This window comes from Rhinoraja longicauda, chromosome 25 (assembly GCF_053455715.1).
Source record: "Rhinoraja longicauda isolate Sanriku21f chromosome 25, sRhiLon1.1, whole genome shotgun sequence".
Classification (NCBI taxonomy): Eukaryota; Metazoa; Chordata; class Chondrichthyes; order Rajiformes; family Arhynchobatidae; genus Rhinoraja; species Rhinoraja longicauda.
The window spans coordinates 10,360,183-10,387,110 of NC_135977.1; the positions used below are offsets into that span (position 1 = coordinate 10,360,183).

The 26,928-nt window shown below is 46.4% G+C and overlaps 2 protein-coding genes across 2 annotated transcripts in view; both read left to right on the forward strand.

Moving 5' to 3' along the window:
* Positions 1 to 5,469, forward strand: part of bicdl1 (BICD family like cargo adaptor 1) — a 58,308-nt gene extending 52,839 nt beyond the window's left edge. Inside the window, exon 10 of the mRNA XM_078421376.1 lies at positions 970 to 5,469. Coding sequence (XP_078277502.1) covers positions 970 to 1,164 — 195 coding nt within the window. The 3' untranslated portion in view covers positions 1,165 to 5,469. The remainder of the gene's footprint in view (positions 1 to 969) is intronic.
* A 7,851-nt stretch (positions 5,470 to 13,320) lies between these two features.
* Positions 13,321 to 16,534, forward strand: LOC144606064 (transmembrane protein 233-like). Its single transcript, XM_078421853.1, is given in 4 exon segments — positions 13,321 to 13,389; positions 13,391 to 13,444; positions 13,446 to 13,640; positions 16,352 to 16,534. Coding segments are annotated over 4 exon segments (501 nt in total).
* The last annotated feature ends 10,394 nt before the right edge of the window (positions 16,535 to 26,928 follow it).

Sequence of the window (26,928 nt, forward strand, 5' to 3'; positions counted from 1 at the left end):
GCCATAGTCTCAGAGTAAAAGAATGTACCTTTAGAAAGGAGATGAGGAAGAATTTCTTTAGCCAGAAGGTGGTGAATTTGTGGAATTAATTGCCACATGGCTATGGAGGCCGTCAATGGATATTTTTACGGTGGAATTTGGTAGATTCTTGATTAGTATAGGTGTCAGGAGTTCTGGGGAGGAGGCAGGAGAATGGGGTTGAGAGGGAAAGATAGATTAGTTATGATTAAATGGCAGAGTAGACTTGATGGGCCGAATGGCCCAATTCTGCTCCTAGAATTTATGCCCATGAACTGATGAAGTTGCACACTTCCCTTACTGTAAATATATCATTGTTCCTTCATCGTTACTGTAGATCTGAATGCTGGAACTTCCCATCCAATAGCACCGAGAGCACCTTCACCAGCAGCACTGCAGAACCTCCAAGTGATCGCACACTCCCATCTTCTTAGCGAGCAAGGGGCCATATATACTGACATTGTCATGATGTTGTCTTTCTCATAGAGTCATAGAATCTTACGTGGAAACGGGCCCTTCGACACAACTTTCCCACGCCGACCAACATTCCCCATCTACACTAGTCTTGCCTGCCTGCGTTTGGCCAATATCCCTCTAAACCTATCCTGTCCATGTACCTGTCTAAATGTTTCTGAAATGTTCTGATAGTACCTGCCCCAACTACCTCCTCCGGCAGCTCATTCCATGCACCCATCACCCTTTGTGTCAAAAGGGTTACCCCTCAGGTTCCCATTAAATCTTTCCCCCTTCATCTTAAACCTATATCCTCTGACGTTCTGTAAATGTTTTTTTTTATAAAGAGTTCCATGATGGTAAATGCCCTGCCCATCCCTGTATTTGCCCACGTAGGTGACAGTACTGAAAACATTTTCTATTGTCCACTCACCTTCTCTGCAGTCGGTTTAGATGCGTACAAGTGACTGAATTTGACTGGTTCTTCCTCGCCCACAGGATGATATGCACATGGTCATTGACCAGCAGCTACTGGACAAACAACTGAATGAGTGTCGCCTGCCAGCACGCTCCCACTGGAAAAGCTGCAGCATGAGGTACAAAGGCAGCTCCTCGGCGAGACTGGAATGTCATCGAGAAGATGTCATTGGGGCAGAAGGAAAACGGCTCTTCGCATTTTTCAAGAAGAATTAATTTCCTTTGTAATTATTAGTGGGGCTAACATGGAGTTGGGAGGGCTGTAGGAGATTATTTGTACAAAGAGTGTTTTGTTGAATTAGGAAGGAAACTCTTCCTGCCCAGACTCAGGTGATGCTTCCGTTTGCCTGCAAAGAGGCAGCAGGATTGTATAGTGGAGAAGGCTCCAGGTGTTCAGCCCAAGTCAGGTAGTCTTGTTACTGGAGACTTTCTCTGCTGTAAATTGTGTCCAAGTTTCTTTGCCAAAGGTTCTTGTATGTAGAATATTGCACGAACATGCTGTATATAACGGGTTAAAACAAAATCATACCGATCTATTATTTTCACAAAAAAGATAAATTTCACGTGAAATAGGGATTGAAGAATGCCCAATCTGTGAAGGACTCAATGTTTTGTCCAAAGTGTTACTCAAGAAGGTTGGACTATTTGCCTTTGAACGAATAATTCTATGAGGCAGCAGACCCCCTGTCTCAATGTCAGTAGCAATCCAGCACTTTGTGAACGGTGCACCTGTGCTGATCCATATGGACCACTGTAGCATGAGCATGTGTAACGCAGGCAGCTCACTGTGCCTGTGGAATATACACCGTGTGCCAGTGTCTGTGTAACCTTGTCTGTATGGTATAGTGTAAGATGGTGCACTGTGCATTGGTACGGTGTTAAACTGTTTGTGTGTGTGTGTGTGTGTGTGTGTGTGTGTGTATGTGTATTTGATGTGTTCAATAATTCAGGCTCAGTAGAACAGCTTTGGGCACCACTTCAGTAGATAAATGCAGTGTATGAGTATAAAGTGCTACGACACAGTGTGGGATCATATGTGTCCGAAATATATCACGAATGCTGGGAATCTGATCAGCACAGAATTGCCAACGGTACACAGTATGTCTACCAGTATCTGAAAGGAAGAAATTACGTTAGTGCTTAGACTGGCAATACTCAATTAAATCCAGTGAAGATTCACTGGCAGAAAAGTAAACATGATTCTGAAATGTAACGTTCTCATCTGATACACCCACTTACCTGTCCCACAGTTGTACACCTAATAATATTTCAGTTCCTTGTTGAAGAAAACCATTAATGAACTGAAAATCGCTGGCTGTTTACATATAATTTCCCGAATAGTAGGCCTTCTCATCAGTTGAGTGCAAAATCAATTGTCAACTTCTACTTTCAGATACTGATTTACACTTTTGTGTTGTTATATTTAACACTGGGCACAGGGCAATATCCAGTAGGGTAGTCTGACAGCCTGGATGGTGTAAATCATACCAGGTGTGATGTTGATTGAGATGGCAGACTTTGTGTGGTGTAAGGATATGCAGTTGAATGGGGCAATAAGATTTTGAGATGTGCATGACGTATATTTGGATGGCACAACATCAGGAACTTTGTTTGACCTGTGTGGTGCAGAATGATCTAAAGTGTGTGATTTAGGTTGAGAAGCAAGAATGATTAATGTCGTGCACGACAGTGCTGTGTACAAATTGTATTTGGCAGCTTTGTACTTGTGTAAAATGCCCTGGCTGGTAGATGGAGGTAGCATACAGTGTCCCATTTCAACGGCTTGGATTTATGAATCATGTGCCTGACCATGAGATAGTGCTGTTTCTATGAAGAATAGTATGGGGTAATGTACAGACACTAATAATATGGAAATGTGAAAATGCAAACAGCTGTGCATCACAGTATGTACACAATGTTAATAGTGCACTTATTGCTGCTGCAATAGGTTGTGTGACTATGCACCATGTGCCTGTAAACCAGTTTGGATGAGTGAATGATGCATTGTTGATAGAGTCCTGAGCTGTGCGTTATGTGGCAATGAAACCCGATGCCCAGCGGGTAGCTATGGTGTCATTGCACCATTTCTGTACCATATAAGAGGCAATATGGCAAATCTATACAATACATTACTGGGTGATGCACGTGTGCCTGTATATAACATTACACCTCCACAGTATTCCCATCCAGTAGATGTCGGGCAAAGCACTAAGAGCAGGTATTGCTAGTTCTGTGCATTATCTGCCTACATAGAAAAGTGCACTGTGTACCTGTGCCATGTCGTGTACCTTGTGCCTTTCCAGTCTGTGTGTGTGTGGTGTGAATGATAATGTGTGCATGCATGTCCAGAAAGATGTCCTCGGCATGTCCTTGATGGTGTGGGCAAATGTATTGTGTACATTGAGGCCTTTTGTGTTTGCTAAATATGGTTTTGTGTTGTAACGTGAAATTAGCGAATGTAAGCCGAAATCGATATGTCGTTCTGACAACTGATGGCTCTTTCGTGTTTGCTTGGGCGCTGCTCACATGCAAATGCAGTGGGAGGAAACGTGCCTCATCACCTACTGTAGGATACAGCAGGAGGAACGAGCAGTCTTCCCCAGGATGTGGCTATGCCCTGCCTAGCTTATGGACACAAAAAGTTGGAGCATCTCTGGAAACATGGAATAGGTCGGGTAGTCTGAAAAATGGTTCTTATTTTCTCCAGAGATGCTGCCTGACCCGTTGAGTTACTCGAGCTTGGTGTGTTTATCTTCGGTATAAAGCAGCATCTGCAGATCCTTCCAACACGTCCTGCGTAGTTTCTGTTGCAGGTGTAGTGTTTGTGTGTCTGGTCTGGTGTGGATGGACAGTGCGTTGTGAATGCTGTACTGGCTGGTGCAGGGAGCGGTGTAGCCGTACCGCGGGTTATCATCCTCCCCTTGGCAGTATTCCCCCGGTTTCTTCGACAGAAATGTGTTGAGATACGGCCCAGGTAGCCATGTGGGGCCCAGTCCTCATGGATTAGAACCACGTTAAAAAAATAACTATCGCCTTGTCATCCTGCAGCAGAGAATGTCTGTCGTGTGTCGCCACCGGTTGGTACAACGTGTGCCAGCGGTTCAGGCGTCAGCATGTGAGGCCACACTGTGCTGCCCTCACTGTGCTCTTGCCTGGAGTTTGTTCCGTGGCCTGGTTAAACGGAATTATCTGCAATCTATTTGTTTGGATGCGAAATCGAAGTTTCAGGTTCACTTGAACGAATGTCTCTTTAGCTTCCTCTTGGACTCCTGAGTTCGTGACTAAAGTCGGGCAGTTTAAAAAGACTGCGCTTTGGAAACAGTGGGGAGAGGCGTTTCTGGTTTAGATGCGGTTTCAGCCCCGCGGGGCTGTGTGGGCAGACTATTCACTCTCAATCGGTATCGCAGCCCATGGCAGCAGTAAAGTGGGGAGCGAGAGTATTTCTCCGTGAATTGTCCTGGAAATAAATGCATAAGTTCTAGGAGAAGAATTAGGCCATTCGGCCCGTCAAGTCTACCCCGCCATTGAAATCATGGCTGATCTATCTTTTTCCCTCTCAACCCAATTCTCCTGCCTTCTCCCCATAACCCCTGACACCCAGACTAGTCAAGAATGACAACCTTTGAGTGGGTATACTATTTTAACGTGGATACCATTGGATGCTGCCCAACCCATGATTAACAACGACAGGCCGCTCTCCTGCAGCGCTGCAGTCCAGCACTTCGCTCCCCTGCCTTGGCTCTGAGGGGTTAAGAACGTGTCTCCACAGGGTGACTGATGCTGCAGTCAAGTACAAGCTGACGGCACCAACTATGATTGTGCAATAATAGATGTATTTCGAGACTTATTGACTGTGAAATTGTGGTGGGAATCGGGTGCCGGACAGTCGCAATCCAAAACCCGGGATGCTGCACGCCTCCTTTGCAACGCGAAGCATCGGGCGCCCCGAGTACCGCTGGATGTTATGTCTAGTGTTATGTCTAGTGTTGTGACCTCGCCATTGTCCAGGGAGCGCGGAGAGACCGCCCCAACCTGGATTCTAGTGAATCGCGGTGCGTGTACCTACTGTCGAAGCAGTCTTAATCCGCTACACGCACGCACTTTATTGATAAACAGAGTGGTTTGTCCACCCAATTAACAGGAGCGGGCGGGCTTTCCTGTTCACAGTCCGTCGTGAACTGCTGCTGTTGTGACTAAAATCCCCGCCATCGAGGAGCACCTCGCTGCCGAGAAGCGACGAATGTAACGGAGTGGCTTCGATTTGCTGTATATTACACAGTCTGGGTTTTTTTTCTATATTGAAAATGTTTCATAGCGGTATAGAATATTTGTAAATGAAATAGTTTCCTGTTAATTTGTATACAAAAGAGAAACACACTATACAAATGCTTATTTTTCAGTAAAACGCTGCTGCCTTTTTATGTCTTGTACGGAGCGTGGAAAGCTCTTTAAACAGATTATTTCTATGAAGTGTATCTATCCCAGAACCACTGGAATAATAATAATAATAAAACAAAGAATGTGGACCGGGAAGCGTGTGGGACAAGTTTTTAACCTGTGTGTCTGGTTGATAAGTTGATGGCCCATCTAAGAGTTTGGTGTGGTCGTCAAACAGACAGCCCACGATTGTATATCAGTGTGTGTTAAGTCTGCCGGGCTTCTGGGTACTCATGGGATCAAGGATGGTGCTTGTGCGAGGCCACTTTCGCTTGCCATGTGGATATTAACTGGTTTCTTTGTTGGGACTATGCCTTTCCTACGCGTCTGGGGTCCTAGTTGGGAGTTATTGGGCGGCACAGTGGCGGCACGGTAGAGTTGCTGCCTCACAGCGCCAGAGGCCCGGGTTCGATCCTGACCACGGGTGCTGTCTACGTTCTCCCCGTGACCTGCGTGGTTTTTTCTCCGGGTGCTCCGGTTTCCTCCCACATTCCAAAGACTTGCACGTTTGTAGGCTTCTGTAAATTGTCCCCAGTGTGTAGGATAGTCGACGTGGGATGAAGGGCCTGTTTCCACGCTGTATCTCTAAAGTTAACAAAGATACACCAATGTCAGGTGAACATAACAAGGAGAAGGTTCCAAGGTTGGGATGTTACCGTGGCACCGTCCCCTAAACGCGAAAAATGGTACTGAAGACACTAGGGACAATTTAATATTTCACACCAAGCCAACCTGTACGTCTTTGGAGTGTAGGAGAAAACTGAAGATCTCGGAGAAAACCCACGCAGGTCAAGGTGAGAACGTACAAACTCCGTACAGACAAGAACGTGCAGTCAGGATCAGACCCGGGTCTCTGGCGCTGTAAGGCAGTAGCACCTTTGTGTGTTACAATGCTGGAGATGAGACTGGTGACGGGAAAACACACGGCAGCAACGCAGTCTGTACAATATCCGAATTTAGCATCCAATTATCGCTTGTTTCAAAAGTTCCCAAGGCGCTGAACGCCGCTAATAACTCAAAGCCACGACTGCTGTTGTCAACAGAATTCACAATTGATGCGAATCAGGGTTAGGAGACTCTCGCCGCATGGAAAGGGAAATGTTTCCCATGCTCCGCTTCTTATTTCTCCCTTTTACAATCCTTTATAACTTTTTAACATTTTACTGATTGGATAGGAATGACCTCCAAAAACTAATCTCGCTATCTCTCCACAGATGATGCCTGACCGTCCGAGTTCCTCCAGCGCTTTGCGTTTCGCGCTGCAGTTGAAGACTGACCTCATGGAGTCAAACAGCGCGGAAACAGGCTATTCGGCCCAACTTGCCCACACCGAACAACTTGTCAATTCCCCACCCTAGTCCCACCTGCCTGCGTTTGCCCCACATCCCTCTAAAACTGGCCTATCCATGTATCTGTCTAAATATTTGTTCAACATTGTGATTGTACCTGCCTCAACTACCTCCTCTGGCAAAATGTGTAGGAAAGAACAGCAGATGCTGGTTTAAATCGAAGGTAGACACAAAATGCTGGAGTAACTCAGCGGGACGGGCAGCATCTCTGGAGATTCCTTCTCTCCAGAGATGCTGCCTGTCCCGCTGAGTTACTCCAGCGTTTTGTGTCTACCTCCTCTGGTTCTCGATTCCCCTGGTTCTCAATTCCCCTACTCTGGGCAAGAGACCGCATCTGTCCAATCTATTCCTCTCATGAGTTTGTGGGAACCACCTTTCTGTCCCTCACAGTGAGTCACCATTGATTTATTTGAACAGGTTTTAGTGACGCACCTCAGCCACTTGCTGTGGTTCTACAAAATAGGAAATTTCCCTTTTATTTAGACAATGCTAGAAATACCCAGCAGGTCAGGCAGCATCTGGCAAGGAACACTGTTTACCTTCGCTGGACTTTTTTTAAATTTATCACAGTTCATGAAAAAATGAAATTCTGCAGATATTGGAAATCTGAAATGAACACAGGGAATGCAGGAAACACATGTAATGTTAGATGAAAGATCAACTCTGAAGATAATCTGCTGAAGCATTGCTACGCACAGCAAATCTGTGCCAACCCTCAAACAGCCACTTACACTAATCCCAATTTTTATTCTCTCCTCAATCCCATAAACTCCTCTCAGACTATTGAGTGGCAGCAGTTTGATCTTGTGTAAATTAGCTCTGCCCTCAACATCTTGAAATACATTTCCCTTGTTCAGCGCTATCTTGTTGGATGGCAACCAAGAAGGGTTTGCGTGTCACCCACGTAAGGGGCTGTGGTCGACGATGTAAATCCTTGTGCAGGAGTTGCAGGAGACAGAAGGTGGCAGCAAACCTACAACCTGTACTTGCAAGAACTTTCACAGGTAGGTAAAAAGGACGATATAAGTAAAAGGAAATGCGTAGGAAGCAACTGCAGATGCTGGTTTAAACTGAAGATAGACACAAAAAGCTGGAGTAACTCAGCGGGTCAGGCAGCATCTTTGAAGAAAAGGAATAGGTGACGTTTCGGGTCGAGACCTTTCCTCATCCGGCAGCATGTTCCTTACACCCACCACCCTTTGTGTGAAAAGGTTACCCCTCAGATTCCTACTAATTATTTTCCCCTTCACCTCAAGAGTTAAATATGGCTCTTAGGGCTAATGGAATCAAGGTCTATGGGGGAAAAAGCAGGAACGGGGTACTGATTTTAAATGATCATATTGAATGGTGGTGTTGGCTCGAAGGGCCGAATGTCCTACACCTGCACCTATTTTCTATTAAATCTATGTCCTCTGGTCCTTGATTCGCCTACTCTGGGCAAGAGTGTGCATCTACCCAATCTATTCCTCTGATTATTTTATACACTATTTGCTGATAAATGGTTGCAATAATTCTACAATTTGGCAATTAGTGAATTCGCAGGTAATGGGAGTATACAAGAAATAGAAGGTAGACACAAAATGCTGGAGTAACTCAGCGGGTCAGGGAGCATCTCTGGAGAGAAGGAATGAGTGACGTTTCGCGTCGAGACCCTTCTTCAGAAGCTTTTCTGGACCATCCCTGCCTGTTCATCCATGCAATGAGATCACGGCTGATCTTTTATCTCCATGCCGTTTCCCTGCAGTAACATGATATTCATTGGTTCCCTAAATTTCTAAGACTCTACCGAACTCATGGTAGAGTTGCTGCCTCACAGCACCAGTAACCCGGGTTCGATCCTGTCTGTACGCAGTTTGTACGTTCTCCCCGTGACCGCGTGGGTTTTCTCCGGGTGCTCCAGTTTCCTCCCATACTCCAAAGACGTGCAGGGTTGGAGGTAAATTGAAAAAAAAATAAGGGGGGCGGTCCCCAGTGACGACCAAGGACTATGCCCCTGAGAACGGTGACTCTGTGCTGTAAGGCAGCAACTCTACCCGTGCACCACTGTGCCGTCCTGATTTGTTATTTATTTATTTATCAACAATTTTTTTTTACACATTGTTATCAATGCTATCTCAATCCAAAAGAGCATAAGAACACAAATAAAATAAAACTGGGATTAGACTATTCAAACTTGCCCCACCATTCCCAATGTGTAGGAAGGAACTGCTGGTTTAAACCAAAGATAGACACAAAAATGCTGGAGTCAACTCAGCGGGACAGGCAGCATCTCTGGAGAGAAGGAATGGATGTCAATAGACAACAGACAATAGGTGCAGGAGGAGGCCATTCGGCCCTTCGAGCCAGCACCGCCATTCAATGTGATCATGGCTGATCATTCTCAATCAGTACCCCGTTCCTGCCTTCTCCCCATACCCCCTGACTCCGCTATCCTTAAGAGCTCTATCTAGCTCTCTCTTGAATGCATTCAGAGAATTGGCCTCCGCTGCCTTCTGAGGCAGAGAATTCCACAGATTCACAACCCTCTGACTGAAAAAGTTTTTGGGGTCGAGACTCTTCTTTCGCTATGACGATGGCTGTTCTGCCCCAGGCTTTTCTCCTTGGAGTTATCTTTGTCCTCTTTAAATATCTCCCGGTAATCTAGCCTCTGCATTCCTCCGGGCAAGAGAATTCCAGAGATTTGTCACACTCCAGGAAAAGAAATAACTACACAACTCAGTTTTAAATAGCGATCCTTTATCTGGCTGCTCGGCCCCCCCAGTCGGGAGTCTCACACCATTGCAAACATCTCCGCGTCTATCCTACGTGACGACACGTCCTTCCCTAAAGTCCTCTCCGATCCTTGTCACTGGCGCCCAGGCCACAAGAAGCCTTCTGAGAGTGTCCTGGCCGCTGGAAAACACCGGAGTAAACTGAGGCCACTGGCACAGCGGTAGAGTTGCCGCCTCACAGCGCCAGAGACCCGCGTACCATCCCGACCACGGGTGCTGTCTGTACGGAGTTTGCACGTTCTCCCCGTGACCGCCTGGGTTTCCTCCGGGTGCTCCGGTTTCCTCCCACGCTCCAAAGACGTGCGGATTTGTAGCTTGTTTGGCTTCTGTAAACTAACTCCAGTGTCTGGGACAGAACTAGCGTACAGGGCTCGCTGGTCGGCGCAGACTAGGTGAGCTGGTGACCTGTTTCCATGCTGTATCGCCAAAGTCCAAAGGCAAACGAGCTGCCGTGGCGTCCAAGTTTCAAGATTGGTTCAATTAATCTGATTGTAGTCAGCCCTACCCCTTATAAAGCCAGAAGTCCCGGCGGGGAGGAAAGGGGAGGGAGGGGGGGTGGGGGAGTGAGAGGAAGCAGGGCAGGAAGAAAGAGGGGACGGGAAGAAAGGGCGAGAAAGAGTTCAGTTTAGATTAGTGTCACGTGTACCGATGTACAGTGAAACGTTTTTGTTGCGTGCTAACCAGTCAGTGGAAAGACAACACATGATTACAATTGAGCCATTTACATAGTATAGATACATGATACGGGAATAACGCTTAGTGCAAGGTAAAGCCAGTAAGGTCCGGTCAAAGATAGTCCGAGGGTCTCCAATGAAGTGGAGAGTAGCCCAGGACAGCTCTCCTGCTGTTGATAGAATGGTTCCGTTGCCCGATAACAGCTGGGAAGAAACTGTCCCTGAATCTGGAAGTGTGCGTTCTCACACTTCTCTGCCTTTTGCCCGATGAAGACCTCTTATTAGATAAGGATGAGAGGGGATCTTATCGAAACATGTTCCCAATGTTGGGGGAGTCCAGAACCAGGGGCCACAGTTTAAGAATAAGGGGTAGGCCATTTAGAACGGAGACGAGGAAAAACATTTTCAGTCAGAGAGTTGTGAATCTGTGGAATTCTCTGCCTCAGAAGGCAGTGCAGGCCAATTCTCTGAATGCATTCAAGAGAGAGCTAGATAGAGCTCTTAAGGATAGCGGAGTCAGGGGGTATGGGGAGAAGGCAGGAACGGGGTACTGATTGAGAATGATCAGCCATGATCACATTGAATGGCGGTGCTGGCTCGAAGGGCCGAATGGCCTCCTCCTGCACCTATTGTCTATTGTCTAATTGTGCCTTCTCAGCAGCCTAATACACACGGGCAGGGATTCAGGGAGCCCGGGCAGGGATTCAGGGAGGCTTGGAATTACATGCCAGGGGACATGTTTTAATTTACACTTTTGATTTGGAAGAGTTTATTTTGTGTTGGCCGTTACTGTGGCACAAAGGTGAAGGCTTGCCACAGCGGCTAGCTGAGGATAACAGATCAATAACCACTCGTTACTGAGGGTGAGAGATCCATACTCCCTAGTTACTGAAAGTGGAAGATCAATAAGCACTGGTGACACGGTGTGGGAGATCAGCAATCCCTGGTTACAGAGTATTAGAAATAAACAATCACTGGTTACAGTGTTAGTCATCAACAAACTGGTTCCAGTGAGGGAGATGAATGATCGCAGTGTTAACAAGAAGTAATCATTGGATACAGAGTGAGTTCAATCATCACTGGTTGCAGTTACTAAATAATAATCACTGATTACAGAGTTAGGGAGTTCAACCCTCACTGGTTACAGTATCAGTAATCAATAATCATTGGTACAATATCAGTCATCAATAATCACTGGTTATAGAGTGAGGGAGATGAAAAATCACTGGTTGCAGAGTGTTACAAATAAATAATCACTGGTTACAGTGATGGTAATCAATAATCACTGGTTACAGTGATGGTAATCAATAATCACTGGTTACAGTGATGGTAATCAATAATCACTGGTTACAGTGATGGTAATCAATAATCACTGGTTACAGTGATGGTAATCAATAATCACTGGTCACAGTGATGGTAATCAATAATCACTGGTTACAGTGATGGTAATGAATAATCACTGTCTATAGTGTAGGTAATCAATAATCATTCACTACAGTGTTGGTGATCACAGGCTACGGTGTTGGTGATCAATAATTACAGGCTACAGAGTGAGATCAATAATTACTCTGCAGTGTTCGTAGTTTAGTTTAGAGATACAGCGCGGAAACAGGCCCTTCGGCCCACCGGGTCCGCGCCGCCCAGTGATCCCCGTGTCCTACACCCACTAGGGACAATTTTCCCATTTAACAAGCCAATTAACCAACGAATCTGCACGTCTTTTGTGTGTGGGAGGAAACCGAAGATCTCGGAGAAAACCCACGCAGGTCACAGGGAGAACGTACAAACTCCGTACAGACAGCACCCGTAGTGAGGATCGAACCCGGGTCTCCATGTTGTCTCCAACCTGCAGGAGAAGCTCATGTTGTCTCCAACCTGCAGGAGAAGCTCATGTTGTCCCCAACCTGCAGGAGAAGCTCATGTTGTCCCCAACCTGCAGGAGAAGCTCATGTTGTCCCCAACCTGCAGGAGAAGCTCATATTGACCTTCTATCGCTGCTCCATCGAGAGTGTGCTGGCATAACATGGTATGCCAGCTGCTCAGAAAAGGACAGGAAGGCCCTTCAGAGGGTCATCACGACGGCCCAGAAGATCATCGGCTGCTCACTGCCCTCCCTGGAGCACCTGTTCAGCCTACGCTGCCTCAGTAGAGCAGGCAAAATAATAAAAGATCCATCCCACCCCGGCCACCGTCTGTTTGTTCATCTGCCCTCTGGTCGACGTTTCAGGTCGATCAAATCCCGAACAAAACAGACTTAAGAACAGTTTTTACCCCAGGGCCATATGAGAACTGAACACTACCTTTGCACTAGGCAACACCGTTAAAAAATCTTGTACTTAATATAATTGTATTTATGTATTTATTTGTTTTTGCATTTATTGCATATATGTTTGTACGCACCGTCAGGATTGGCTATTTTTTAATTTCGTTGTACTCGTTGCAATGACAATAAATGAATATTATTATTATTATAGTAAGGCAGCAACTCTACCGCTGCGCCCTTAGTAATCAACAATGACCGATGAAAGTGCAGGTAATCAATAACCACTGGCTACAGAATTAGATGAGTAATCTCTGGTTGCAGAGTGTGGGAGGCCGCTGGGGTGCGAGGTAAAGTACGGGATAAATAACCATTGTTCCAAGGCAAAGTGAAGATTACTTGAGGGCAAGAACTAGAAGCAAGGAGTGGGAATTCAGTAACTGCTGCCTGCCAGAGAGTAGAGCTTGGTGAGCACTATTTTGGAAGATGTATTAAGCATTTCTGCAACAGAAGGTAAGCGAAATATCAAAGCAGAAAAAAACAGAGGAGATACCCGTGAGGTTATTAAACGAAGGAGTTAATAAATACTGCACAAGTTACAGTTTGCGAGTCTTCAGTTAACTTGTTACAGGGCAAAGTGTGGATAAATATTAATAAGAAAATTAATAGGAAAAATGACAAAATATGTGCAGGTGCTGACACCAATTAATAATGTAAGGTGATAGATTAACAGGAATAGTTAAGAGGGTGAGAGATGTATTAAGGCTTTGTCAAACATCCTGCGTAAAAATAAATGAGAAGCCATTGTAACTCATTCCGGATCCGGAATTGCAGTGACTTGTAAGATCAGATGGGCAGTGATGATGTTGCCCCGGGCGGGGATGGTCAGCCTGGCTGTGCCCGGTGAGATTAGGTCAGTGTTGACTCGCTCCGAGTTTGCGGATCAGCCGAGCGAGCTCTCAGTGTGAGCCGGAGCCCAGCGCCCTCAGCTGCCCCCTTCGCTTCCATCACTCAAATGTCTGAGGCGGTCAACAAGTCGCATCTAAAGCAATCGTTGGAGGAGACAGATATCGCAGTCAGCGACCCCGACAATGAAGCGCAAGAGGCAAAGCCGCCGAAGAGATACCTCATCCTCACTATGCTCTCCTGCTTCTGCCCGTCCTACCCCATCAACATCGTGGCGTTCGTGTTTGCAATGATGGCAAGTGGAGAGGCGGCGGGGCTCGTCACACCGGGCGGCAGGAGGTTGTGGGCGGAAGGCAGAGATTGAGAGATTCTTGATTAGCACGAGTGTCCAGAACCAGGGGGCCACGGTCTTAGAATAACGGGGAGGCCATTTAAAACTGAGGTGAGAAATAACTTTTTCACCCAGAGAGTTGTGAATTTGTGGAATTCTCTGCCACAGAGGGCAGTGGAGGCCAAACCACTGGATGGATTTAAGAGAGAGTTGGACAGAGCTCTAGAGGCTAGTGGAATCAAGGGATATGGGGAGAAGGCAGGCACTGGGTTACTGATTGTGGACGACCAGCCATGATCACAATGAATGGCGGTGCTGGCTCGAAGTGCCGAATGGCCTCCTCCTGCACCTATTTTCTATGTTTCCATGTTTCTATGAGTGTCAGGGTTATGGGGACAAGGCGGGGGAATAGGGTTGAGAGGGAGGGATAGATCAGCCATGAGGAAAAGCTTTTTCACCCAGAGAGTTGTGAATCTGGAATTCTCTGCCACAGAAGGCAGTGGAGGCCAATTCACTGGATGTTTTCAAGAGAGAGTAAGATTTAGCTCTCGGGGCTAATGGAATCAAGGGATATGGGGAGAAAGCAGGAACGAGGTACTGATTTTGGATGATCAGCCATGATCATATTGAATGGGGTGCTGGCTCGAAGGGCTGAATGGCCGATTCCTGCTCCTATTTTCTATGTTTCTATGATTGAATGGTGGAGTAGACTTGATGGGGCGAGTGGCCTAATTCTTCTTCTGACTGTGGTGGTGGGCCGTTCAGCCAAGGGGGTGGGATTGGGGTGGAGGGGCAGGGGAAGGGGGACGGGGTGGGACGTAGAACTATCCTTTAACTGGCGATGGGCCAGAGATGTTAAAGATGGGTGGTGAATCTGTGGAATTCATTGCCACAGACGGCTGTGGAGGCCGTCAATGGATAGTCTCAAGGCAGATATTGACAGGTTCTTGATGAGTACGAGTGTCAGGGGTTACGGGGAGATGGCAGGAGAATGGGGTTGAGAGGGAAAGAGAGATCAGCCACGATTGAATGGCGCAGACGACCTTTTGTTTAGTTTAGTTTAGAGATATTGCGCGGAAACAGGCCCTTTTGCCCACCGAGTCCGCACCGGCCAGCGACCCCCCGCAACGGCCAGCGACCCCCGCACACTAACACTACCCGTCACACACCAGGAACAATGTATGCATTTATACCAAACCAATTAGCGTACAAGTCTTTAGGGTGTGGGCGGAAACTGGGGATCATGGAGAAAAACCACGCAGGTCAAGGGAGAACGTACAAACTCCGTACAGACAGCACCCGTAGTCAGGATCGTACCCGGGTCCCTGGCGCTGTAAGGCAGCAACTCTACCACTGCTCCACCGTGTCGCCCTTGATGGGTCGAGTGGCCCAATTCTGCTCTTCGAACCTATGAACCTGTACTGTTGCCACGGGTTTCACCAGCCTTGGCGTGTTCGTCCGACCATGAAGACTGAAGGATTTTCATGTTCCACTTGAGACCTACAAGCAGCTGGGTGATTTTATTTTAATCTTGGCTTGCAGTTACACACGTTGCATGACCATGGAACATCAGCGGCCCCCACCTATCAGTAAAGAAACTGTCGAAACCAACACCGAGAAGCTGCGGGAAACCACCCGACTGCTTTCTCTCGGTTTGCGGGAGGGGCGTTCGCTCTCCAGAGGGTGACCGGCATAGTTGGCAAGGCTTGGCTTGTGCCCAATGCTGCCCCAAAGCTGGTCACGGTGAATAATGCAAGGCCTGGGGAGACTGGATGTGGAGAGCGTGTTTCCACTAGTGGGAGAGTCTAGAACCAGTGGCCACAGCCTCAGAATAAAAGGACGTACCTTTAGAAAGGAAATGGGGATTTTTATTTTAGCCGGAGGGTGATGAATCTGTGGGGTTCTGCCACTGAAGGCTGTGGAGGATGTCAATGGGTATTTTTAAGGTGGAGATTGATAGATTCTTGATTAGTACGGGTGTCAGGGGTTATGGGGAGAAGGCAGGAGAGTGGGGTTAAGAGGGAAGATAGATCAGGCTTGTTTGAATGGTGGAGTAGACTTGATGGGCCGAATGGTCCTAATTCTGCTCCTATCACATATGAACTTATGAACTTACAGTGGCGTGTATGCGAGGACTGACGTGCTAATACCAATATGGGAAGTCCCACATGGTATCAGAATGCCCAGTGTGATTGGGAAGGTGAGCGATGTCGTGCCCAGGGCAATACCCGGCAAAGTGGGTGCCGATGAGAGCTGGGAGTTGACTTGTGGCCAGGGGGATCTCGGTTACAGCTCTTCCAAACTGCCAAAATTAAAGACATCAGGGATGTCTACCCAAGAATAAAATAAAGTATGCTGCTTGCTGGTGGTTAACGTAATGAGTATTTCAGAAGTATTTCGGACCGAGATTTCAACAGGAGAGCCGTCCACATACTGTTTTAGTAAACGTTCCTAGTCTAAGAGGCAGGAGGATGAGGGGTGATCTTATTGAGGTGAAAAAGTCATGAGAGGAATAGACTGGGTAGATGCACAGTCTTTTGCCCAGAGTAGTTGAATCGAGGACCAAAGGACATAGGCTTAAGGTGAAGGGGAAAGATTTAATAGGAATCTGAGGGGTAACTTTTTCTCACAATGGGTGGTGGATTTTATGCTAACGATTGTTTTCTGTCCTTAAGGCTATGAACAGCTACAATGAGGGAGATGCTGATTCAGGAAAGAAGTTGGGACACATTGCCACACTGGTCTCCATTGCAGCGATTATTGCTGGACTAATAGTCATTGCGATCTTTTGCATTGTTCACTTTTCAACGGTAGGGAATATTCACTTTGTCTTTTTTATTAAACTGGCCAAGGTTTGATATTGGGAAGTTTGAGGGACAGGTGACACAGCTATATAATTTTGGTTAAACTGATTAAGAATTTTGGCAGCTTGTTAAACATTCACATCTCTGCTGATTCATCTGCTTCTTTCATGTTCATCATCCATGTATCAAGTGTTACATGCCAATGACGTTATCTACAACAAGTGGCGGCGCAGTGGTAGAGTTGCTGCCGGGTTCGATCCTGACTACAGAGTTTGCGCGTTCTCCCCGTGACCTGCGTGGGTTTTCTCCGGGTGCTCCGGTTTTCCCCCACACTCCAAAGACGTACAGTTTTGTAGGTTAATTGGCTTTGGTTAAAAAAAATTGTGAAATTGTCCCTAGTGCGTAGGATAGTGCTAGTGTACGGGGTGATCGCTGGTCGGCGTGGACTCAGTGGGCCGAAGGGCCTGTTTCCACGCTGTATCTCCAAAGTGTAAAGTATAGTCTACACACACTAAAGGCTTCTTACCTCCCGTACGAAAGAACCCAAAGAAGGTGGAATGTAGCAAACATCCAACTACAGGGGAACTCAGTGGGTCGAGCAGCATCCATGGAGGTAAAGGGATGGTCGGTATTTAGGGTGGATACATCAGACTTATGTAAATGGGTGGATGATGGTTAGCACAGGTTGAGTGGGCCGAAGGGCCTGTTTCTCTATGGCTCTATGAGGTCTGGGAGTGTAACAGGGAGGTAGACGGTATAAATTGGTTCTGAAATTGGTTCAGAAACAGAGATGTGATGTAAAGTTGACACAAAGTGCCGGAGTAACTCAGCGGGTCAGGCAGAAAAAGGATGAATGTCGGAACCCTTCTTCAGACTCAAGTTAATCCAGCGTTTTGTGTCTACTCTCAGTGTAAACCAGCATTTGCAGTTATCCTACCCACACATGTGATGTTTTGATGTGGTTATGCTTTATTCTTAATTGTTAACTGTATGTTAGTGTTGTCATTTGTGAGCGGAGCACCAAGGCACATTCCTTGTATATGCACATACTTGGCCAATAAACTTATTCATTCATTCATTCATTCATATGGTTAGTAGTAAACCCCACAATGCCAAGCTGTTGGATACAAATGTCTAATACAGTGGGCAGTAGAAATGTGGTCAGCAATTGGAAATGCTGGAAGCGCTCAGCAGTCTGTGTGGTACATGGAGGGACAAATAAGGGGGCTCTTTCTGCTGCTCAAGGACCTGTCCGTTGATCATTCCCATCATATCCCACTGTAATTTCTGGGAAGTTCGGAATTTGCTTCCTCGGTGCATAAATGTGGGGCCGAGTGACAAGCACGGAGTTTGCAGATTCTCCCTGTGACCCCATGCGTCCGGAGTACCCGGCTTCCTCCCACACTCCAAAGACGCACAGGCTTGTAGGTAAAATTGTAAATTGTCCTCAGTGTATGGGATAATGTTAATGTGCGGAGATCACTGGTCGGCACGGGTTCGGTGGGCCGAAGGGCCTGTTTCTACGCTGTGTCTCTAAACTAAACTAAATGGGAAAAAAAGTTGTTGGTGATATTTATTCCTAAGAACTTGAAGCTTTCAACCAACTCTACTTTGGTGCTGTCTCTGTGTGTGTGTGTGTGTGTGTGTGTGTGTGTGTGTGTGTGTGTGTGTGTGTGTGTGTGTGTGTCCCCTGTATACCACGATGAGTTTGTGCACCACTTCACTTCCTGAAGCTGACTATAATCTCCTTTGTCTTGCTGACATTGAGCGGGGAGGTTGTTGTTTTGGCACCAAGTTATGAACTTCTCATACACCTTCCTGCACTCGGTCTCGTCATTATTTGAAGTCCAGCCCACTATGGTGGTGTAGTTTGCGAAATTGTAAATTGAGTTGGATTTGGATTTGTATTTAGCTGCACAGTCGTGAGTGGACAAGGAGTAAAGGAGGGGGCTGAGAACGCATTCTTACCGGGCACCGGTGTTGAGGATTATCGTGGAGGACGGTTTGTCACCCACCCTCACTGATTGTGGTCTGTTGGTCAGGAAGTCGAGGATCCGGTTGTAGAGTGGAGTGCTGACTCCAAGTTCCATGAGTTTGGTGATGGGCTTGGATGGGATAATGGTATTGAAAGCACCAACTTTGCACCAAGTTTGGAGTGAAGTTTGCTCATTGCAGATTACATCAACATCTGCTGCCTGGGCTGACACATTAGTTAATGTCACCTGTACCGAGATACAATGGGTCGACTGGGCTTGTGTTCACTGGAATTTAAAAGGATGCGAGGGGATCTTAGAGAAACATATAAAATTCTTAAGGAATTGGACAGGCTAGATGCAGGAAAAATGTTCCCGATGTTGGGGGAGACCAGAACCAGGGGTCACAGTTTAAGAATAAGGGGTAGGCCATTTCGAACTGAGATGAGGAAAAGCGTTTTCACCCAGAATTCTCTGCCACAGAAGGCAGTGGAGGCCAATTCACTGGATGTTTTCAAGAGAGAGTTAGATATAGTTCTTGTGGCTAAAGGAATCATGGGATATGGGGAAAAACAGGAACGGGGTACTGATTTTAGATGATCAGCTATGATCATATTGAAAGGCCGTGCTGGCTCGAAGGGCCGAATGGCCTACTCCTGCACCTATTTTTCCATGTTTTCTATGTTTCTATGTGGTACAGTGGAAAGCTTTTTTTCCGTGCTAACCAGCACGCAAAAGACAGGAAAGGCAATACATGATGACCACGAGCCATTTACAGTGTACAGACAGATACACAATAAGGGGATAATGTTTAGTGCAAGGTCAAGCCCGTAAAGTCCGATCAAAGATAGTCCAAGGGTCACCAAAAAGATAGATAGTAGTTCAGCACTGCACTCTGGTTGTGGTGGGATGATTCAGTTGCCTGATGGCATCTGGGAAGAAACTGCCCCTGAATCTGGAGGTGTGCGTTTTCACTTCTGTACCTCTTGCCCGATGGGTGAGGGGAGGAGAGGGAGTGGCCGGGCTGCGACTGGTCCTTGATTATGCTGCTGGCCTTGCTGAGGCAGCGTGGAGTATAGATGGAGTCAATGGAAGGGAGGTTGGTTTGTGTGATGGTCTGGGCTGCGTCCACGATTCGCTGCAATTTCTTGCGGTCTTGGATGGAGCTGTTCCCAAACCGTGCTGTGGTGCACCCCGATAAAATGCTTTCTACGGCGCATCTGTAGACGTTGGTGAGAGTTGTTGGGGACATGCCCAACTTCCTAAACCTACAATAGAGGCTGGAGATCAAAGAGGACAACAAAGAGACACAGAGGGCAAAGGCTGGCCAACCATAGAGTGGTGATAGCCCATTGGAGGGCAGTCGCCCCAGCAGAAGGAGGTCAAGTCACTTTAATCTTCCCTATATTGGAATTGGAATTGGAATTGGAATCTCTCTATCTCTCTCTCTCTCTCTCTCTCTCTCTCTCTCTCTCTCTCTCTCTCTCTCTCTCTCTCTCTCTCTCTCTCTCTCTCTCTCTCTCTCTCTCTCTCTCTCTCTCTCTCTCTCTCTCTCTCTCTCTCTCTCTCTCTCTCTCTCTCTCTCTTCCCCATAAATTCTGAGAGTTTAGCTTTAGTTTACTTTAGAGATACAGTGCGGAAACAGGCCCACTGAAGCATGTTGACCAACGATACCCCCTACACTAGTTCTATCCCACACACTAGGGACAATCTGTAGAGGCTGATTAATCAACAAACCTGCATGCGTTCGGGAATGTGGGAAGAAACTGGAGCACCCAGTGAAAACCAACGCAGTTACAGTGAGAACGTACAAACTCCACACAGACAGCACCACACTCAGGAACAGTTACCTCCCCTCCGTTATCTGGCTTCTGAATGATTCTTCCATAAGCTCGGGTACTGTTTGATTCACCTCTACCCCATTGAAAACATTGGACTTCATCTAAAGGAACTGATGCGCTACAATGCTGAGAACTATATTCTGCTCTTTGTATCTTCCCCTTTGCTCTGTTGTACTTGAGTTTGAATTGATTATATCTATGTTTAGTTTGTTTTGGTTCAGTTTAGAGATACAGCGCCTAAACAGGCCCTTCAGCCCACCGAGTCCACACTGACCAGCGACCCCTGCACACTAACACTATCCTACCCACACTAGGAACGATTTACAATTATACCAAGCCAATTAGCGAACAAATCTGTACGTCTTTGGTGTGTGGGAGGAAACCGGAGCTCCCGGAGAAAACCCAGGCAGGTCACAGGAAGAACACGTCAAGTCAAGTCAAGTCAAATTTATTTGTCACATACACATACTCGATGTGCAGTGAAATGAAAGTGGCAATGCCTGCGGGTTGTGCACAAAAATAATTACAGTTACAATAAATAAAGTTAATAAGTTACTAAACATAGCACCAAAAAGTGTCGACAAAAATTTAGTCTCTGGGGTTATCAAAGTTGACAATCCTGATGGCCTGTGGGAAGAAGCTCCGTCTCATCCTCTCCGTTTTCACAGCGTGACAGCGGAGGCGTTTGCCTGACCGTAGCATCTGGAACAGTCCGTTACTGGGGTGGCAGGGGTCCCTCATGATCTTGCTTGCTCTGGATCTGCACCTCCTGATGTATAGGTCCTGCAGGGGGACGAGTGTAGTTCCCATGGTGCGTTCTGCCGAACGCACTACTCTCTGCAGGGCCATCCTGTCCTGGGCAGAGCTGTTCCCAAACCAGACTGTAATGTTGCCGGACAGGATGCTCTCTACAGCCCCAGAGTAGAAGCAATGAAGGATCCTCTGCGACACTCTGAATTTCCTCAGTTGTCTAAGGTGGTAAAGGCGCTGCTTAGCCTTACCCACCAGTGCGGCAATGTGCGTTGCCCACGTCAGATCCTCTGCGATGCGGACTCCCAAGTATTTGAAACTGCTCACCCTATCCACAATAGACCCATTTATCTCCAGTGGCGTGTACGTCCTTGGATGTTTAGCCCTTCTGAAGTCCACAATCAGCTCCTTTGTTTTAGTGACATTCAAGAGGAGGCTATTGTCCTGACACCAGAGTGCCAGATCAGCCACCTCCTCCCGGTAGGCCTTCTCATCGTTGTTGGAGATCCGGCCCACCACCACAGTGTCATCAGCAAACTTGATGATGGAGTTTGAGCTGAACCTGGCCCTACAGTCATGTGCGAACTCCACACAGAAACTCTGTCAGGATTGAACCCAGGACTCCGATGCTGTGAGGCTCTACCAGCTGTGCCACTGTGCCATCCTCAGTATATCCTAATTTACAGCCAATTCATCCGACTTCACTTGATGAAGTGCACAGCTATTGTTTTGTAGGTAACACTGAGAGGAGGCAGTCGGTGTTGATCATTCAACTACATTTTCACCATCAGGGTAGAACTTCCAACTGGTGCCACAAGATGCCTTTAGTCAGAGGGCGGTGAATCTGTGGAATTCACTGCCACAGATGGCTGTGGAGGCCATGTCAGTGGATATTTTTAAGGGGGAGATTGACAGATTCTTGATTAGTACGGGTGTCAGGGGTTATGGGGAGAAGGCAGGAGAAGGGGGTTAGGAGGGAAAGATTGATCAGCCATGATTGAATGGCGGAGTAGACTGGATGGGCCGAATGGCCTAATTCTGCTCCGAGATGAGAAAACATTTCTTCACACAGAGAGTGGTGAGTCTGTGGAATTCTCTGCCACAGAAGGTAGTTGAGGCCAGTTCATTGGCTATATTTAAGAGGGAGTTAGATGTGGCCCTTTTTGCTAAAGGGATCAGGGGGTATGGAGAGAAGGCAGGTACAGGTTACTGAGCTGGATGATCAGCCATGATCATATTGAATGGCGGTGCAGGCTCGAAGGGCCGAATGGCCTACTCCTGCACCTATTTTCTATGTTTCTATCACTTTTGGACTTGGCATCCGTCGGTGAAGAAAGCAGTGGATTCAACAGTAGTTCAGGATCAGTCAGGAGGTGCAAAGTGTTCCAGTGAAGCAGCAAGACTGAGTGAGAAAATCCACTGTGGCAAACCTGCAGCGGGAGATAGCGTGGAACTGAGATGAATATGAAATCTTCCGAAGGTAGTAACCTTCCAATAGTTTAAGGAACAATTCTCTGAGAGGGGTGGGTTCTATCTGGGTGGCTCTTAATTATCTCATCATCTTTTATTGCTGGTGATGTGTGAAGATATTATTTATTTTTGAATGGTTTATTGATGGTTAATATAAATGTTGCAAATGTCAATTGCTATATGGTGTGTATATGAGGCAGGTTGTACTGGTGTCGGGGGATGTAACTGCACACTATGCCCATTGCAACCAAAGATAGACTTTGTTTCTTCCACTTCCCAGCACGTAGTGTGTTGCTTTGTAGCTTAAGGCTCTTCAAACTTTAAAAAACGGTCTGAAGAAGGGTCTCGACCCGAAACGTCACCTATTCCTTCTCTCCAGAGATGCCGCCTGACCCGCTGAGTTACTCCAGCATTTTGCGTTTATCTTCCTAGTACTGCAAATAGCCATCCAAGAATGAGCAAAATACAAAGTGCTGGGGGAACTCAGCGGGTCAGGCACATATTGGACATTTGATGTTTCGGTCTGGCCCTCTTCTTCAGAGTCTTCGTCCAAGTAAGGCTTGGCCCTATCCGCTCATCACATCATGTGCAGGAAGGAACTGCAGATGCTGGTTTAAACTCAAGGCAGACACAAAAAGCTGGAGTAACTCAGCCGGTCAGACAGCATCTCTGGAGAGAAGGAATGGGTGACGTTTCGGGTCGAGACCCTTCTTCAGACCCATCATCACATTCATGTCTGACTAGTTGTAGATTTCTGACAGTTTCTGATCCAACATGTGTATTTTTTCCGATTAATTAATCTGTCTGTTTTCCCTCTGCAGCAGCACTGATCAACCTGTCACTGAGACTATTAAATGATTCGGAAACTCACCAGCAAAGACTCAAAGAAAATGGAATTGTGTGTAATTGATGCCAACCGTGTGCGGTTTATTGCGGTTGATAGGATTTCCCTTATGCAGCTGGTTTGAGGTCAGATTTTCTTTGTTTTAAAATGAGTTAATTACTAATGTCAGAGGAAGAAAAAACTGAGATAACGTCTGTTTCAGTACTTTGTAGCGACAGAAATCTCAGGAAACACTTTCCATCAAATCTGGCAGCTGGATAACACAGAAACACACGAGCAACAACAAAATATGAGGATATTGTGTTTAAAATATTAAATCTTATATACTTAACCTGAGATGGACTTCCCTTTATAGGCGATCAAAACACTTGGAGTCTTACTGTCTTATATTTAATGACAGCTATATTTTCATTGTACTTGAAAACTGTTATATTAATGATTTTATAAAACTAATCCTTTGAGTGGTACTCCTCGGACAATAGCGCATTATATTTAGCAAGTTTGTACGAAGTTCCCGTCTGTATTTTAGCAGAGGATGAACGCTCTTTTTAAGGTAAATGGGCCATTGTGACGATGGAGACGTTTCAGAAGTTAACCCATGTCAGATTATGTGCATAGATTCAGCTTGAAAGGACTCCTTGTTTGTTTAGTTGTTTAACGGTTAATCACAGTGACTTAATGAGGTGTGGTGTGGTTAATTGGCAGACGGATGCCAACTTCAATCGTTGCCCTCACCTTAACTTAGCCGTGCCCACCTTGAGGAAGTCTTAATTCAAATTGCTCTTGGTATTATTTTACAAACTCGTTTTTGGAATGGGGACGTGCGCAGGACGGCAGCATGCATTGCCTCTTCCCAGTTACTTGTGACAAGATGGCGGTGGTAGCTCGGTCTGGATGACCGCAGTCTCCTTGGTGAATGGACTCGCAGTACCAGCAGTCACTCTGTAAACCCCAGCAATGTCAGTGCAAAACAAAACTCAACGTTCAAAGGACAAAGTTCAGAAGTGATGGTTTGCAAAAGTCTGAACTGTTGGTGATTACAGTTGGAAGTTCAGAAATGAGCTGCAAGGAACATGTTCGGCCTACACACAAGGAACTACTGTTGTTAGTTTATATCGTTCTATCTATGCCTTTTACCTAGTTTCTCCAGTGGTCATACTATGCAACAAGAGAGAATTATATCAGGGAGTGGAAATATGGGGAGTTATTCTTCCTTCACGTTTATACATTCATTTAATTCCCCTCCCAGTACTGTGGAGGTGAGATGCAACTATCTTTTCCATGCGTTACTTGTAAATAAACTGGTGACTCTGGTATATATTACAAAGAAGAATGTACAGTTTAGTCATACAAAAATAAAGACGGTACTTTAAGTGGCGAGTCCTTTCTTTAAAAATGAACATTGTCAGTAAAACATGCAAGGCCAAGGATTATCTGTGACAGAAGGGGGCACTTTTCCCCCAGAATCTTTTACCCAGACTGTTTGCGGGCCATCCAATTAACACAGATCATACTATACATGAGCACCATACACAACTGCAACAGGTTTAGTTTAGTTTAGTTTAGTTCAGAGAAACAGTGCGGAAACAGGCCCTTCGGCCCACCCAGTCCAAGCAGACCAGCAATCCCCTTACACTAACACTATCCTACACACACTTGGGGCAATTTTACCAAACCAATTAACCTACAAACCTGTGAGTCTTTGGAGTGTAGGGGAAACCTGGGCTCCTGGAGAAAAACCCTTGCAGGTCACAGGGGGAACGTACAAACTCCATACAGACAGCACCCATAGTCAGGATTGAACCCGGGACTCTAGCGCTGTGAGGTAGCAACCCCATCACTGTGCAACCATGCCGCCCAGGTAGTGCTGAGAGAAAAATGCCAGAGTACAGAATGTAGTTTACAGCATTGAATTGCTGCAGTTCCAATGCAGCTGCCAGTTCCAAAAAAGGCCAATGTCTGCAATAAGGTAGGTTGGAAGATCAGGACAACACCTGAGCTTATGGGAGGATGGTTCGGTCATCTGATAACAGAAGAGAAGCAGTTCCTGAATCTGATGGTAAGTGCTTTCAATTTTTTATATCTTCTGCCCAACAGACTGGGGTGAAAAAGGTCCTTGATCATGATGACTGCTTAAGTACTCTTACGCACCAGTGTGTAAACAGGCCCTTCAGTCCAACTTGCCCACACCGACCAACATGTCCCATCTACACTAGTCCCACTTTCCTGCGTTTGGGAGACAGTCTGAGAAGGGTCCCAACCCAAAATGTTACCTATTCCTTTTCTCCAGAGATGCTCTCTGACCCGCTGAGTTACTCCAGCTTTTTGTGTCTATCTTACATTGAAGTAACATCTTTCATTGTTTCAAGATGTCCAAAGCACTTCCTTCAATTAAATAATAGTCATAGAGTCAAACGGTGTGTAAACACGCCCTTCGGCCCAACTTGCCCACGCCGACCAACATGCCCCATCTACACTAGTCCCACCTGTCTGCTTTTGACCCATATCTCTCTAAACCTGACCTTGTCTACATACTTCTTAAACATTGCAATAGCACCTGCCTCAACTACCTCCCCAAGCCCGTTCCGTGCACCCACCACCCTTTGTGTAAAAACGTTACCCCTCAGGTTCCCATTAAACCCTCACATTAAACTGATGTCCCCTGGTTGTCCACTCCTCTGCTCCGGGCCAAAGACATGTTTTCAAATGTAAATAAAGTCATAACATTGGAAGCTTACTGGGCCATGCTTGCACAGGTTTCCACAGTTAACAAATGAATTAAAAGCTAAATCATCTAAATAAGGGCTAAATGCTGGCTGGGAGACTGGAAGGACGACCACGCATATATTTGAAATTAACCGATTGATTAAAAAAACCAGCATGGAAACAAACCCTTCGGCCCACCGACCATCAATCGCCCGTTCACACCAGCTCCATAGCAACCACAAAAAGACCCATAGGACTAAGAATCTGGATTCAATATTTCATCTGACAGAATGCTCTTCCCTCCGTCTCTCTGTACTGGGAGGTGAACTTATGACCCTCTGACTCAGGAGTGAGACTGATACCACTTGAGCCTTAGCCATCTAGGTCTATCAAAACAAGTGTGCAGCGTGATTCAGTGCAGGGTGAATATATATATATATATATATGTATGTATATATTGGGTAGTGTAAGAAAATAACTGCAGATGCTGGTACAAATCGAAGGTATTTATTTCACAAAATGCTGGAGTAACTCAGCAGGTCAGGCAGCATCTCAGGAGAGAAGGAATGGGTGACGTTTCGGGTCGAGACCCTCCTTCAGTCTGAAGAAGTCTGAAAACGTCACCTATTCCTTTTCTCCAGAGATGCTGTCTGACCCGCTGAGGTGCTACAGTTTTTGTGTCTGTCTGCAGGTTTTTGGTGTTGAAGCAGCAAGTGCCCCTGTCCAAAGTCCGCTCCTGTTAATGGCAGGAACAGATGGAGAAGTGCTGCTCTCAGCTCTGGTGCTGGTGTCAGTGGCAGGAGATCGAGGGAGAGACAGGTGCTCTCACGCACACATTAAAATCTGTACTTTGATATGTAACCC